Source organism: Leptonychotes weddellii, chromosome 11 (assembly GCF_054177405.1).
Source record: "Leptonychotes weddellii isolate Sample4059 chromosome 11, ASM5417740v2, whole genome shotgun sequence".
NCBI classification, from domain to species: Eukaryota; Metazoa; Chordata; class Mammalia; order Carnivora; family Phocidae; genus Leptonychotes; species Leptonychotes weddellii.
In genome coordinates, this window is record NC_138379.1 from 21,961,133 (window position 1) to 21,975,586 (window position 14,454).

Consider the following 14,454-nt stretch of genomic DNA (forward strand, 5'->3'; position numbering starts at 1 on the left):
CGCCTGGGTGGCTCAGTTGGTTAAGCGACTGCCTTCGGCTCAGGTCATGATCCTGGAGTCCCGGGATCGAGTCCCACATCGGGCTCCCTGCTCAGCAGGGGGTCTGCTTCTCCCTCTGACCCTCCTCCCTCTCCTGCTCTCTGTCTCTCATTCTCTCTCTCTCAAATAAATAAATAAAATCTTTAAAAAAAAAAAAAAAGAACTACTACTCCAACAGGTATTTTATTAAATACCAAGCTGAAGAAACGGAAATAAATTGTTCTCATTACCAAATCTTAAAATCAGTGCACTCATCTTACCGTGTGACTCTTTGTAACATTTTTTTTTCTGAGCCTCAGGTAGCTCAGAATATTTAAGCAATGCTACTGCACCTAATTTTTTATATTAAAATTCATACTGTGGAGTGCCAGGATGATTGGCAGGTAATACATCACTCACACAAAATGTTAGCCATATCCCCCCACCCTCATGTAAAGAAAAATAATGCCCGGCATACTATATTGCATCCTGTTAAATACTAAAAGAGTGTTAATATCATTACTTAATGCCAATTTTATATAATAACTTCTTGGTGTGATTCCCCTCCTAAATTGCCACTCTTTTAAGCGCATATTTTGCTTAAAATATTCTTCTGGACCTATGTCTGTGATGCCCTAGGCATTTACAAATTAAGTCTTTTGCGAGTCGTCGCGCGGGGCAACCCGAGAGGCCTGGAAGAAAAATCGCCCCATAGAGATGGGCCCAGAGAATGAATACGAACTGCTACCAGTGGCTTTTGAATTTCAGCAACCTTGGGCAGCTTGACAGCTCTAGGGGGACCTGAGATATAACTGGGAAGCGGCCTGAAGGAAAAGCGTTTAGGACCTGTCTCCGCGCGTCACAACCCAAATTCCGAGGCAAGGTCACAGAGAAGCCATACCAACCAGGGGCCGAGTTTTTCCAGCTCCCAAGAAAACCCTTCGCGGCATGCACTAGGCCAAGTCGGCGGACTCCTCCCCAAGAAAAGGCCTTAGGAAGAGGGAGCCCCGGGCACCTCCACACCCAGATGGGCCTGAATCAAAAAGCCCCTGACCCAGGCCCATTACTCAGCTACACAGAGCAACTGAGCGACCCCGACCACTCACCCCGCAGCCGCTGCGTGCTGTGAAGCCATCTCCAACTAACTCCGCGGCCGACAGACCACCCGGAAGCGCCCTTCACCAGCCCCAGTTTTTGGCACTCCCCGAAGGCCAAGAGAAAGCGCAGCACCCGAGGGTCACAGCCTAGCCTCCAGGAGGCCGCCATCTTCCCGGCCTTGTCACGGCTGCCCGCAGCACAGCCTGATCGCCCAGTCATCAAGACCCTCCCGGGCCCCGCCCCCTGTCATGTTGGCCACGCCTCCGGGCTCCAGCGGTGCTGTGAGTCTCCGAGGCGAGAGGCCCTCCTTAGTCCCGCCTCCAACCTCGTTCGCCCCACCTCCCGGCCAGGCGGCTGCGCCTCCGGATCTCCCGTCCGCGAGGCCCTCCGAGACCCGCCTTCCGCCTCGTCCGCCCCGCCCCCGGGCTGCCCTCAGCGCCGCCCGATTGCAGCTGTGGCCTCACCACAGAGGGGGCTTAGCCCAGACTGAGCGCGGGTCCCGAAGCCGCGCGAAGATAGGAGGCCGTGGTTCTCCTCATCCGGACCATGTCGGGCTGTCACGCTCCGGAGGGAGACTGCGGCTCGCGGTGCTGCGGCGCGCAGGTAGGGGCGGGGCCGGGAGGTGAGGCGCTGGTGACACGCGGCGGCGGGAGCTGGGCCCCGGCCCGGGGTGCCTGGGACCCGTGCGGACGCGACCCCGCTCTCCGCCGCCTCGGCTCCCCAGGCCGACTCGAGGCCACGACCCCGCCGCGGTCCTGCTCCCGGGGTTGGGCTCCGACGGCGGGCGCTGAGCGCCGGGCGCCAGACACTTTAAAGGGAAAATAACGGGGGAGAGCGCCGGGAATCTTGAGTGTGTTTTGAAACAACTTTTGGGGGGCAATAAGGCCAAACTAGGCAACGGGAAGCACTGAGTGGAAATGAAGCTAAGACTGTTTGCTCTCGAGCTTATTTTCTGCGCCCTTGGCGACCAGCCCGACGTTTGGCAGGCAGTAGGCGCTCTGGAAACGGTGGCCAGATCGGGGCTGTGTGCAGTAGCCAGCGCTTTCCCGCTCTGCCTGCCTCAGTTTAGAGTGATTATGGGATGATCATAGAAGCTTTCTTCCTTGAGCAGGAGTCAAAGGAAAATCCACCCTCGGGCCGCATCTGCTTTTCATTCACTGGGTATACTCACCAACAGTTTTATGGAACACCAATGTGCTCAGGGATACAGCAGTGATTAAGACAAATGGCCTGGCGTCTGGAGGAAAGCTAGACGAATAAACAATTACAATACAATGTGAGAAGCCCTGCTTCAGAGGCAGGGAAAGCCCCCCACCCCAAAATTAGCCCTCTTATTCCCCCTGTTATTCTTTCTTAGGACTGAAGGTCCGAATTAAAAAGTAATAACACATGGGAGATTTTATTGCAGAATACTTGTCAATCTCGTTTGAATAAGTAACTCCCCAGATTACCAAAGACGACTGTGAGGATGGAATGCTGGACAGGGACAGTTGGATGGGAAGGGGGGAGACAATGGATACAGGACAGGTAGCTAGGCAGGTGTGTGTGGCAAGTGAGGAACGAACCTGTTAGTAGAATGTTGCTAAGATGTTTCAATAGCCCATGTGTTAATGCCCCAGGTAAATAAATCGTGGTGAAATAAAATCTAAAAGCAATCCCTTTATCAAGGGATCTGAGAATAGACGAAAATTCTCAAACCAAACACTGCTGACAGACAATTCGGTGAACAGGCATGTTTAATTCACTCGTTGTTCATAAAAAATTTGAGCCAACCTTTCAAAATGGAGAACACTTAAAACTTTAGAACATCTGATGGCATTGGGCTTGTATTCCTTCATGGGGTCTAGATTGAGCTGACTAGTGACTACCACCTAAATGTGCTTGCCAGGTTACCACAGCTCTACCACTCACAACAGATTTGCATATGCACTTAAATAAACCACTTCCTGTAAGCTTGGTTCATTCAGCCCCTGGGCCACCAGTTTGTAACCTGTGATATAGGACTTTTCTTAATGTAGATGTGATCTTAATCCAGTCAGTGTTTATTGAACAAAGCACTGTGGTAAGTATATCGCTATATCAAGAGCATGTTCCCTGCCCTTCAGGGAGCTAGGCTTAGCTGGGAAATAAACCAAGAACTACTTCTATTTTTTAATTATACCTTACCTATCACAGTGTCCTATATGTGTTAACCCTGAATAATAAATATTTGTGCTTTGATATTACAGTAACACAAGGTCTTCCAATATCCTTCCCTCTGTTTTCCTTGACCTCATCAGATCTCCACCCTCCCCTCCACTCTAGCAACCCATTCCCAGGGCCATATCCTTCCCCGCCCAACCCTACCCCTTCAGCCCACACTTTTTTGGGTGAAGGATTTTTCTTTTTTACTCATACAAGTCTCTGTGTGTAGCCTCTATCAAGCCTCTATCATAGGATCCTCCATCCTGTATTACAAATAATTGCCTTTACTTAAATGCCTCCCACTCAGAACCCCCAAGGGATGGAGGGGTGTCACTTGACATATACAAATACTATTGAGTCCTACTGCAGCTAGCTCCTAAGCACCTCATGGCAGCCCCCTGAGGAGCTTCCCTTCACATTACCTTAAGTGACTATCCCCAAACCTCACCATCTCACCCCATCCTCTCCTCCAAGCCTGTTTTGAAGATGACTTTGCCTCCAAAATCACAAAGAAAATGAAGCTATTAGGTGTGAACTTCTTAACTTCAATTTCTTCCTGTTACCACCTACGTTATAATGTGAAGGTTAAGAACAAGACATCTAGAATCTGACTGCCTGTGCAAATCTTGGTTCTGCCAGTTGCCATCCGAGTGATCTTGGACACATTAATCTTTCTTAGTGTAACACAGTTGTTATAAGGATTAAGCTAAGTTGTGCATATAAAGCCTTTAGTATGTGTTATAAAACAAGTATTCAATAAATGTTAACTATTTTTGTTATTAATTGTATTATTACACATTTTCCTGCATCTTTCTTCTTCCTCCTAAGATAAATACCTCCCTGGTCTAATTCCAACTGCTCTGTCTCAGCAAAGATTGACCTATTTGTTAGGTTTTTGTTTTCCTATGCCATTAATCTCTCCCCTTTCCCTAATTTTACCTTTTAGCGTGTAAAGAAAACTCTATGTTAACTAGTTTCCCCTTCTGTTCCCTATCCAGCCTTTCACTGCAACGCTATAGAAAGAGTCCTTAGAATTCTCTGCCTTTCAGTTTTATTCACTTCTTCACCCACTGAGATCTGGCTTCTACACCCAGTCTATTGAAACAATTCTTACTTAAGATCATGGTTGACCTAATTTACAAATACAGTTGGCCTAGCAAAACCCCAGCCTAAGATGAACCCTACTAACTATGATTTTTGTGATTGCACTGAGCTGCATTCCTAGAGAAAACTACACAACTACACTGACCAGCCTTGCTTCATCTTCAACATGTCAGCCTCAGATTGGCACTTAACACTGCCCAACAACCATTCTGAGTTTCCCCAGTACTTTACTGTCCCACTCCCTGAGATGACTGACTTATACCTTTTATTATCTTTTCAAGCTTCCCATACCCTGTGCTCACATTGTTACTCAGCTGATGACTTTGTTTATACTTAAGAAAATAGAAGACATTGGATATGAACTTACCTTCTACCACAAAACCTACCAATCTGCCTAAACCTGAACCCATCTTTTCAGTTCTCAAGATGGAAGAAGCCCAATCCCTCCACTTGTGCTCAGGATCTCCCTCCCCTCTCACATCCAGAAGTTGTTTCTCTCCCTCTCCCTATCTCTCCTACCATGAATCCATTCCCTCTCAGCAAGACCGTTCTCATCAGCATGGCTTCCAGGCCTCTGCAAACTCATCTGTGCTTTCCTTGTCAGTACTCTGCTCGGACCACCTGGCCTTTTTTTTATTCCTTAAACATGTCAAGCACTGTCTCACTCCAGGGCCTTTACATCTGCTGTATTCTTAGGGTGGAGCGCTTGCTGTTCCCCAACACAAAACCTTGCATGTGAGGGGCACCTGGGGGGCTCAGTCAGTTAAGCATTTGCCTTCTGCTCAGGTCATGATCTCTGAGTCCTGGGATTGAGCCCCGCTTAGTGGGGAGTCTGCTTCTCCCTTTCCTGTCTCTCCACCCCTTGCTTCTGTTTGCATGCGCGCTCTCTCTCAAATAAATAAAATCTTAAAAAAAAAAAAACCTTGTGTATGCAAACACACTTATCACACACTGTTTTTTTCACACTTTGTAGGCCTTAGATCCTCACGTGCCCAGAGACGCTATCCTTAACCACCTCAATCAAGTCAATCTCTGCTATGTTTCTATAAGTTCCTAGTTTGTTTCCTTCTTCCTACCTATTATAATTTATTCTTCTCTTTGCTTTTTCTTTTTTTTAAAAAAGATTTTATTTATTTATTTGACAGAGACAGAGATAGCGAGAGCAGGAACACAAGCAGGGGGAGTGAGAGAGGGAGAAGCAGGCTTCCCGTCGAGGAGGGAGCCTGATGTGGGACTCGATCCCAGGACCCTGGGATCATGACCTGAGCCGAAGGCAGACGCTTAACGACTGAGCCACCCAGGCGCCCTCTCTTTGCTTTTTCAAAACTACCCTCCAGAATGTAAATTTCTTTAGCGCAGGGACTTGGTCAAGAGTAGGTCACTTCTGACTTAGCTCAGCCATCCCCTCCTCTCTGAAGCTTTTCCCAACTCCTGCTCTCTCCTACCACTAGCTCTGCCCCCCCCCCCAAGCAGTAGCTTCTTTGGACTGTCTTGTATTATGTATTGCTTTGTCCTTTCATAACTTCTTTACTAGATTGTGAGCTTCTCAAGAGTAAGGATTTTTATCTTACTCAATATTCGTTTTTTCAGGGCTTGCAGTAAAAGTTTTCTGAATGAATGAATGAGAAGGCTCTATAATACCAAAGGAGAAGTATATAAAGCAAATGCCGTGGCACAGGATTAGAGGAGGGAGTGATCATTTCCTGCTGGGATGATGACAGAAGGAATCCCAGGTGAAGTGGGAGTGTGGTATAAAGGCCTACAAGCAGGAGTCTGATAGCTAGAGTTGGGATAATTGAAAATCCAGCATGAGCATTAACAGTGCAAAGAAAAAAAGATGCACTTGCTTAGCAAGAAAATAAGTCTTAGTTAGCTAGTGCTCCATAACAAATACCCCAAAATTTAGGCTTAAAACACAAGCACTTATTGTCTCACAGAGTTTCTGAGGATTAGGAATCCAGGAGCATTTGGCTCAAGGTTCTGGTTCAGGGTTGCTCATAAGGTGGCAGTCAGACTGTCTGCCTGAGCCACTGTCCTCTCAAGGCCTGACTGCAGCTGGAGGGTCTGCTTCCAAGCTTGCTCACGTGGTTGTTGGCAGGCCTCCATTCCTCGCTGATTTTTGTCCATACACCTCTTCACCACATGGCCTTTTGCGTAGGCCGAGTACCCTTACCACATAGCAGCTGGCTCACTCCCCCGAGCAAGTGAGCCAAGAGAGAGCACCCAAGACAGAAGCTGCAGTGCTTTATAAGCTCATGTCAGAAGTGACCTACTATCACTTCTGCCCTTATACTGCAGTCTGTTGGTCACGCACGCCCCCATACAATGTGAGAAGGACTACACACCGGGGTGTGAATACCAGGAGGCAGGGACCATTGAGAGCCATCCTGGAGGTTGACTACAACTAGGCTGAACAGAACTGAGAGATTTATATAAACATAAACTGAAAGAAAATATTTGAAAAGGTAAAGTGGGACAAGAAAGCAGAAGGACTTAAGTAACAGACTATGGATGTGGCATTTGTGCATTCTGTGATTGGAGGAATGGGGTTCAGTGATCAAAGTAGTATATTCTTTTAGTACCAAAAGGAGAATGGAGGCTAAGCTAGAGAAGAAGGAGAGGAAGAAGAAATTGTAGGCAAGGAGACTAAATAGGGAAAGATAACCTTATTCCTCCCCAAATGTGAGTCCCTGAAAGAGTTTTTACTCAACTGTTGCAAAATAGAAAACTCAGGATAATGAAAAAGTGAATTTCACAAAATTAATGCATTCAGTTTAAAGGACTACCTTTTATTCTGAGATGACCCTACTTTTTTATGTTAAAAATGCATTTTTTTGAAGAAGGTGATAATAGATGGTTAAATGTAATAAATGTTCTAACTTGGCAACCTTATGACAGTCCCTAAAATTTAAACAACAACAAACTGCTGGCCTATCTAGGGAAGTCTGGAAATCACGGATACAGATTATTAACGTAAGGAAACTGATACCCAGAAAAGGTCACTGACTTGCCTGAGGGCACTCAGCTAGTGGAGGGTCATAGCTGAAGCCAAGCTTCAGGTCTTCTCATTTCTTCTAGGCAGTGCTCAGCTGACGTGAAGAAGAGTTTTTAAGTATGGTGAAGGCGAAAGGGAGAAATAGGGCTCTGAGTGGAGGTGAAATTACAAAGAAAACCAGTATGCACAGAGAGGAGAATGAGACAGAGAGAAACAAAGCCCAGGGACTGAGAAAACGCTGAAAACGTGGCTGTGCCTGCATCCAGTCCCTTCCTCAGGCCAGTGTCAAGAATTTTGAAGGACTGAAATGAGCAAAAAAAGATCACTAGGTGTTTTAGGGCCATCTTGGAGCTATTGTGCAACCCTGTAAACTGTAGAATGCTGACACAGTGCAGATGATTATTGGTCATAGAAATGCGAGCTGTATTCTGGACATTCAATTTGTTGCTGCCTGGAAGATATTGTCCAGTTTTTCCTTATTTGTAAATCTAGGATTCCTGATTACTTTATAGGGGTGTGTGTTTTGCATTCTCTTTGGACACAGTTGTATCATCTTTCTGGTTCCATCATTAATTGATGGGTTAAATAATTCTTTCACACGTTTATTTTATAGTTGTGTGAGAGTCCCCCAGGAAAACCTCTGTCCAAGCAGTACATGTCTCTCTCATGCTTAAATTGAAAGAAAAGGTGGGGGAGGGGATTAGAGTCATTGTTGGCTGTGAGCAGGTGTCTCAGTGACAGTAGAGTTGATTTCCTTAAAACAACTGGATTGAAAAATTGGAAAAATAAAGTGTTGATTCAACTGCTTTTTAGACTTTAATGTTTTTAATAGACACAAAATACTGTTAAATGTTTCTCCCTCACAGTATAGGACCTCTACTGTAAGAAATTGATTATAATCCATTTTTAGATATGTCTTTCAACCTTCTTACTCTGATTGAAAAGCCAGACATAACAGTAACAGACAAGTAGTATTATTGACATTCAGGGGAGAAGTAAATGTTAACTAACCTTTTTCCTTCTTGTCTATTCTTATTGAAATGTATGTTCTGATATTTACTTCCTTACCATTCTGAACAATTTAGATGACTGCATTTTACCCAGTATATCTGTTAGTTCCCACTGCTCAGTGATTATTTTCCTTGAAATTGTAATTTTGTGGGTTTGAACAGTTGAATGAAACTTTATTAACAACAGCTGCCTTATCATTGTTATTCCTGTAGCACGAAGCGGGCTAATTGCTATAATAACTCAGTACTGGAAAAGATAAAAGGAAAAGGGGAGAGACCCATAATAACAGACCATTTTCTATAATGTTTGCAACTTGCTATGCAAATTGATGGTTTTAAGGATTGGAAGACTGTAGGAGTCTTCTCATTAGCTGTACTTTAATGTATAATTAAAATATCATTTGTATCACTAAAAAAGGAAATAGCAAGTGACACAGGGCATGGATAATTCTGGCTAGATTTTGTAAGGACAGATATAAGGAAAGCCAACACAGCATTCTTATTATTTTTAATTCAAGAATTCTTAACACATTAAGAATGGGAAGGAAGGTAAAACTCCAGTTATAAAATAAGTAAGTCACAGGGATGAAAAGTACAACATGGGAATATAGTCAATAATATTGTAATAACATTATATGTTAACAGTGGCAACTATATTTATTGTGGTAAGCATTGAGTAATATATAGAACTGTCAAATATAGTATATTGGACACCTGAACTAATGTAACACTGAAAAAAAATGGGAGGGAAACTAACATTGACTGTGTCATATATTGTCCTGGATGCTTTATCTTCATTATTTTCTCTTTTTTAAAAAACTTATTCATCCCATACCTGGAAGCCTATAGCACTGTATCTCATTTTAACCCTCATAATGTTTTCATTTTATGGATTAGTAAAGTGAAACCCAAAGTCATATAAGCAATAAATGGTATAATGTAGGTTTGACTTTATGTCCATTAACTCCAAAGCCTGTGTTGATTCAGAACTTTAAAAAATGTTAACATTCCCATGTTCTTAATTTTATATTTTGAAGTCTACTCCATCAAATTATCATTTATAATAAAATACAATGTATATGTAAAATATTAACAGTGAATTTTGGAAAACACCATAATTTCCGAAAGCCAGTTAAATACCTGAACATTTGGTCTGTTCAATAATCATCCTCTTTGGACTCAGAGATGTTTTTCCCCTTACTCAGTGCCAAGATTTATCTAGGCAAGCTTCCTTGCTATGCTTTTGTGCACAGAGGGTCTATGTCTTGTTCACCCTTACCTTGAGGGTATAGCCCGTTGTCTGGTCTCAAACCTGTGAAGGGATTTTTCTATCAGGTACCCCATTCTGAGCACATCCTGTGTTTTATCTCATGTTTCTAGTGGCTTGCATAGCTATAAAATTGGAGCTTAAGCTCACCAGTGTTCTGCAAATACTTTCAGGGAAATTACGACTTCAGAGCTTCCTTCCCAGGTAGATTCACCCTGGTTTCTTTTATGGATACTGTCAAACCTTACTTTCTTGCCAGCTCTGCAATTTAATTTGAAATGTTTTTAAAAAATTTATTCAGTATTTTTAGTTGTTTTCAAGTTAAGAGTAGTATTTCATACTGCCAAAAATAGAATTCAGTGTATTTCTTTATTATTGTTTTTGTTTTCATTAATTTTCATTTTAAAAAATGGGGGAAACATTGATTTTTTTTCCTAAAGAAGTAATCATTAAACTTAATAAAAATAAGCTCTTATTTTAACTTGACTTACTGTGCTAATCATTTCACAATATATACAAATATCTACTCTTTATCCACTAATATAATGTTATATGTCAATTCTACTTCAATAAAAATACATAAAGCTCAAAATTTATCCCAACATGCATACATTTGTTCCTGTACACACATATCTTCATAAAAATGAGCCCAGAAAGTATTCATTATGATTGCTTCTGAGTGAGTCCTTTCCATGTTATTTTCTTGAAATTATATTCCATAGTGAGTAGATACTGCTTTTGTAGTAAGAGAAAACAATGTAATCACTGGAAAAAAGATTTTAGAATAAAAATAAAATTGAAGCCAACACAGAATATGAATACATAGCTGTCGTGTGTATATCATGACTTAATTGAATAAGATGTTTTGTGTAAAGAAATTCGCTGGACAGACAGAATCATGTTCCTCTCAGCACTAGATACTGTTTCAGCCATTGCAATAGACATATATACTAGGCGTTTCCCCACCTTGTTCTTGCAGCCTGTCCCATAGTGTTGGACTAAATGGCCCTATTCTGAATAGTTTCAGGTTGCCAAAATAACATAGTAGATCCACCTTCTAAACATTAAAAACAAAGTATGTTTTGTAATAGTTTTTTCCCTCATGGTACCTTCTCTATGGTAGATTTTCTTAAACTTCCTTACATTGACTTTTTAAAAAGATTTTATCTATTTGAGAGAGAGAGCGAGAGAGCACAAGTGGGGAGATGGGAGAGGGGCAGAGGGAGAGAGAGAAGCAAACTCCCCTATAAGCAGTGAACCCCTCACCCCATGTAGGACCCAATCTCAGGACCCTGGGATCATGACCTGAGCTGAAGGCACATGCTTCACCAATTGAGCCACCCACGCACCCCCTTACATGGGCTTCTTAACAGAGATGTCAGCTAGAAAAGTCACTTGATAATATAATATCTATTGGAAAAATCATTATCTTCTTTTTAAGGACAAGGAACATCCAAGATACCTGATCCCAGAGCTTTGCAAACAATTTTACCATTTGGGTTGGGTCACTGGGACTGGAGGAGGAATTAGCTTGAAACATGGGTAAGTTTGGGGCTGATTTCATTTTGGGAATTGTCCATATAAGTAGCCCAATGAAGAGCCTAATATGTGTTATGTCTAAAGAATACCTGGTGCCCAGTTTTATGTGATACTGAAAATATTTAGTTTCTAAATGGAGAAATGAATAGTTGCATAACTGAATACGTGTGCAGAAATTGTAGATACAATAAATACCTAAGGGTTTAAGAACCACAATTTTTAATCAGAATAATTTGGTCCTCAGTCTTCGGAGTACCAAAGTTAAATAACATGTTGCCAACTATGTTTATATGGCTAGAATTAGAAAAGGTCCCCTCTAGGTGGACAGGATTTGTTTTAAAGGTTTAGAGACATATTTTAAAAGTCACTTAAATACAGGTGACGAACCATCAAAAATACTAAAAAAATACATTTTATTAAGTCAAAAGACAGGCAATATGCCGTTCTAAATGCATCATGTGTCATCACTAATGGACAGCACCTGCTGGTCTTTGTTGCTCAGAGGACAAAACAAGAGGGACTGGCTGAAACAGAAGGAATGAATATTATTTAATTGTTCGTGAGATTTATTCAGTGTCTTTCCTCCAAGAAGATGAGGTAGTACATAACCTAACAATGAAAATACAGGTTGTGGAATCTCATTCTTTTCAGTGTTTCCGGAAGAGGATGAATTTTTTTTCTCCTGAAATGTTTTAGGAATAGTATTGTCTGGAGGCTGAATGTTAAACTGAGTAACTTGATTTCTTTATCCTAATTCACTTTCTTTAACAAAATTGAGTAACTATAACACTTGTATGATACTGAATATATACAGTAACACCCCCTAGGAGGCTCCATTTCCTAGAAAGGAATGGAGCGTAAAATTTAATCAGAACATCTAGAACAAAAGGGGTTTTTCAGCATTCCACAAGATGATGCCAGTGAAATTTCACCTGCTTCAAATTACCAAGTAACTCACGGAATATTAATTGAACTGTGGGCAACACTAGGGGGCCTTAACTGTTGCAATTACGTGTATAGGGATGCCCTCTGTCTGGAAGGGTCATGTTCCTCATGGGACATCGTACATCCTCTGTGCCTCCTCTCTTACCATCACCCCATGTTCCTCTGTCATTTCAGTACTTTGCCAGTTTTCAGGTGATTTTGCCAAAACTTCCAAGTTGACCTGTTCAGAACAAGGCCCTAAGATAACATTTTCATGTATCCACTTAGTTGTGTTCCCAGTAATTTGGTTTCTCAGCTGTATTTATGATAAATCATACTCTAAACATTGCCTTTAGTTAACTGCTTTTTATTCGCATATGCAGAAAGTTTATGTATGTACAAAATAGAGCGTTCTACCCAGCTGAGTTAAAATAACCATTTTCTAAGTGGCTCTTTTAAAAAACAGCCACATTCTTTATCATAAAGACATAAAAGACTGTGTTCTTTCTAGAAGAATTTTGTTAACCCAGGCACTGAAATTGTGGGTGGTCACTCTAAAACACTCACTGGCACCTTTTAAAATTAAATGGTTTTTACAGCACTACAATCAATTTATGGGGACATTGCATCATAAGCAAAAAATGCTTTGCCCTCAGTTAGATTCTTAATGGGTAAGGAGCTCCTCCTGGAGGTCACAGGTGGAAACAACCACAATTTTATGGCATTGGAATTTTATTAATTTTGTGCTTTACAGAGTAAGATGGGTAATTTTGTAGTAAAACGTCCAGTTTTTTTCCTAATATTTAAATGACTTCATAAACCCCCATCATTAACTTTATCCACTATGTTATTCTCGTGTTGTTAGTGAAATTTTGCTTTTCTTTGTCTGAAGCTTAAAGCAAATAAATTTGGAATGAAGGATAAACCCAGTAGATTGTGTTTGGGAATATAAAATTTACTGATTCCAAGGTTTGGCTGATACCATTCTAGATTATGCTACTTGTGTGTAGTCACAAAAGATGTATATAAAAGACACCTTAAGATCCATATGAGCGTTAAATCAGAAGGAGGAAATGGAAGACCAAGAAAATGACAGTAATCATAAGCAATTCCAAGATAACCAACAGCCACTGTGTTTAGGTTGGGTCATTATCATTCATATTTAGCATTTCCTGTTTTCATGGTATGTTATCGTCGTGTGTCAGAGACACTAATCCTATGGCATGCTATTAGAATGAAAATTAATCAACCCATACTGTAGACAAGATAACTGAGGCATATAGTAAGATTTACATTTTTTAAAATAACTAGACAGTAAAAAAAAAATAGAAGCAAATGAACACAGATATATTATGAACTCTTGAGTTTTGTCCTCTTCCTTACCAAATAGTCAAAGAGCAGAGAGTATGGAGAAAGAAATTCCAAAACTTAATGCCTTCAAATTCAAAATGCTTTTTGATTGCAGCTTACAGCACCAAGTAAAGACCTCACTTCTAATCTTTGGCATATTTCCCTCATAAAATAAAGGCTCTATTATCTTCCTATTTTTATCCAGATAGTTCCTTCTTTGTAGGTGAAAATGTATTTTTTCCACAATCTATTTAGCTAATCTTTTAATTACCCAAGGTGATCAGTCCAAACTGATTTTTGTTTTCAGAAAGGCAGCAATAAAAACAGATTTAGATTACCAAATCATTTGAATAAACAGAATACCCTGGATTTTTCCACTTTGTAGATGGATTTTATTTACCAACAGGCTGTTTTGAACTTATTTGGGTCTGTTCCCAGATTGCATAAATTTCTCCACACACAAGACTTACCCTACAAGTCCACTGACTTCGTACCACACAGGATTCTCGAAATGATTCCATGTTACCCAAGGACAAAAGATTTGGATCCCTGGTATTTGCAAAGGGCCCTTTTTTAACAATATGATCCCTACCAATTCCACTGATTCCGGAGGAATGCCACTCCATGTTTTCTTATGCAACAAAGCCTTATGTAAAGTGAGCTATGTCGTTGTGAAAACAAATGATTGGATATAGCTTGCTGTGCTTTGGATTTCTCTCCCATTTTCAGGCATTTATTTTGTAGACCTTAGTTTACAAATGGACCCTTAAAGAAACTTTCATTTTTGTCAGTTACAAATCTATAGGTTTATTAATAATCCCAACAGGATTGATAGCTTGATTCAATATAGGCCATCATCCTCATTTTCACTAGGGAACAGTTAATATTCAGTCTCCCTCTATCCATGGCTCAGGGGCAAAACCTGGAGCGTGCAGGTGCTGGGATTTCCTTCATTTGTATGTGGC

General features: G+C 41.4%; 2 protein-coding genes across 3 annotated transcripts in view; one reads left to right on the forward strand and one right to left on the reverse strand.

The window, feature by feature from the left end:
- Window positions 1–1,323, reverse strand: part of PDHX (pyruvate dehydrogenase complex component X) — a 67,927-nt gene extending 66,604 nt beyond the window's left edge. The window contains exon 1 of the mRNA XM_006733049.3: window positions 1,125–1,323. Within this exon, the coding sequence (XP_006733112.3) occupies window positions 1,125–1,284 (160 nt within the window). The 5' untranslated portion in view covers window positions 1,285–1,323. The remainder of the gene's footprint in view (window positions 1–1,124) is intronic.
- Window positions 1,324–1,517: 194 nt separating this feature from the next.
- The window catches only part of APIP (APAF1 interacting protein), a 21,200-nt gene continuing 8,263 nt past the window's right edge, over window positions 1,518–14,454 (forward strand). Inside the window, exons 1-2 of one of the 2 annotated variants that reach the window (XM_006733051.3) lie at window positions 1,518–1,719; window positions 11,118–11,218. In XM_006733051.3, the coding sequence (XP_006733114.1) occupies window positions 1,663–1,719; window positions 11,118–11,218 (158 nt within the window). In that variant the 5' untranslated portion in view covers window positions 1,518–1,662. Of the gene's footprint in view, window positions 1,720–11,117; window positions 11,219–14,454 lie in introns of those variants that run through there. The other variant, XM_031027892.2, reaches the window with a different exon arrangement.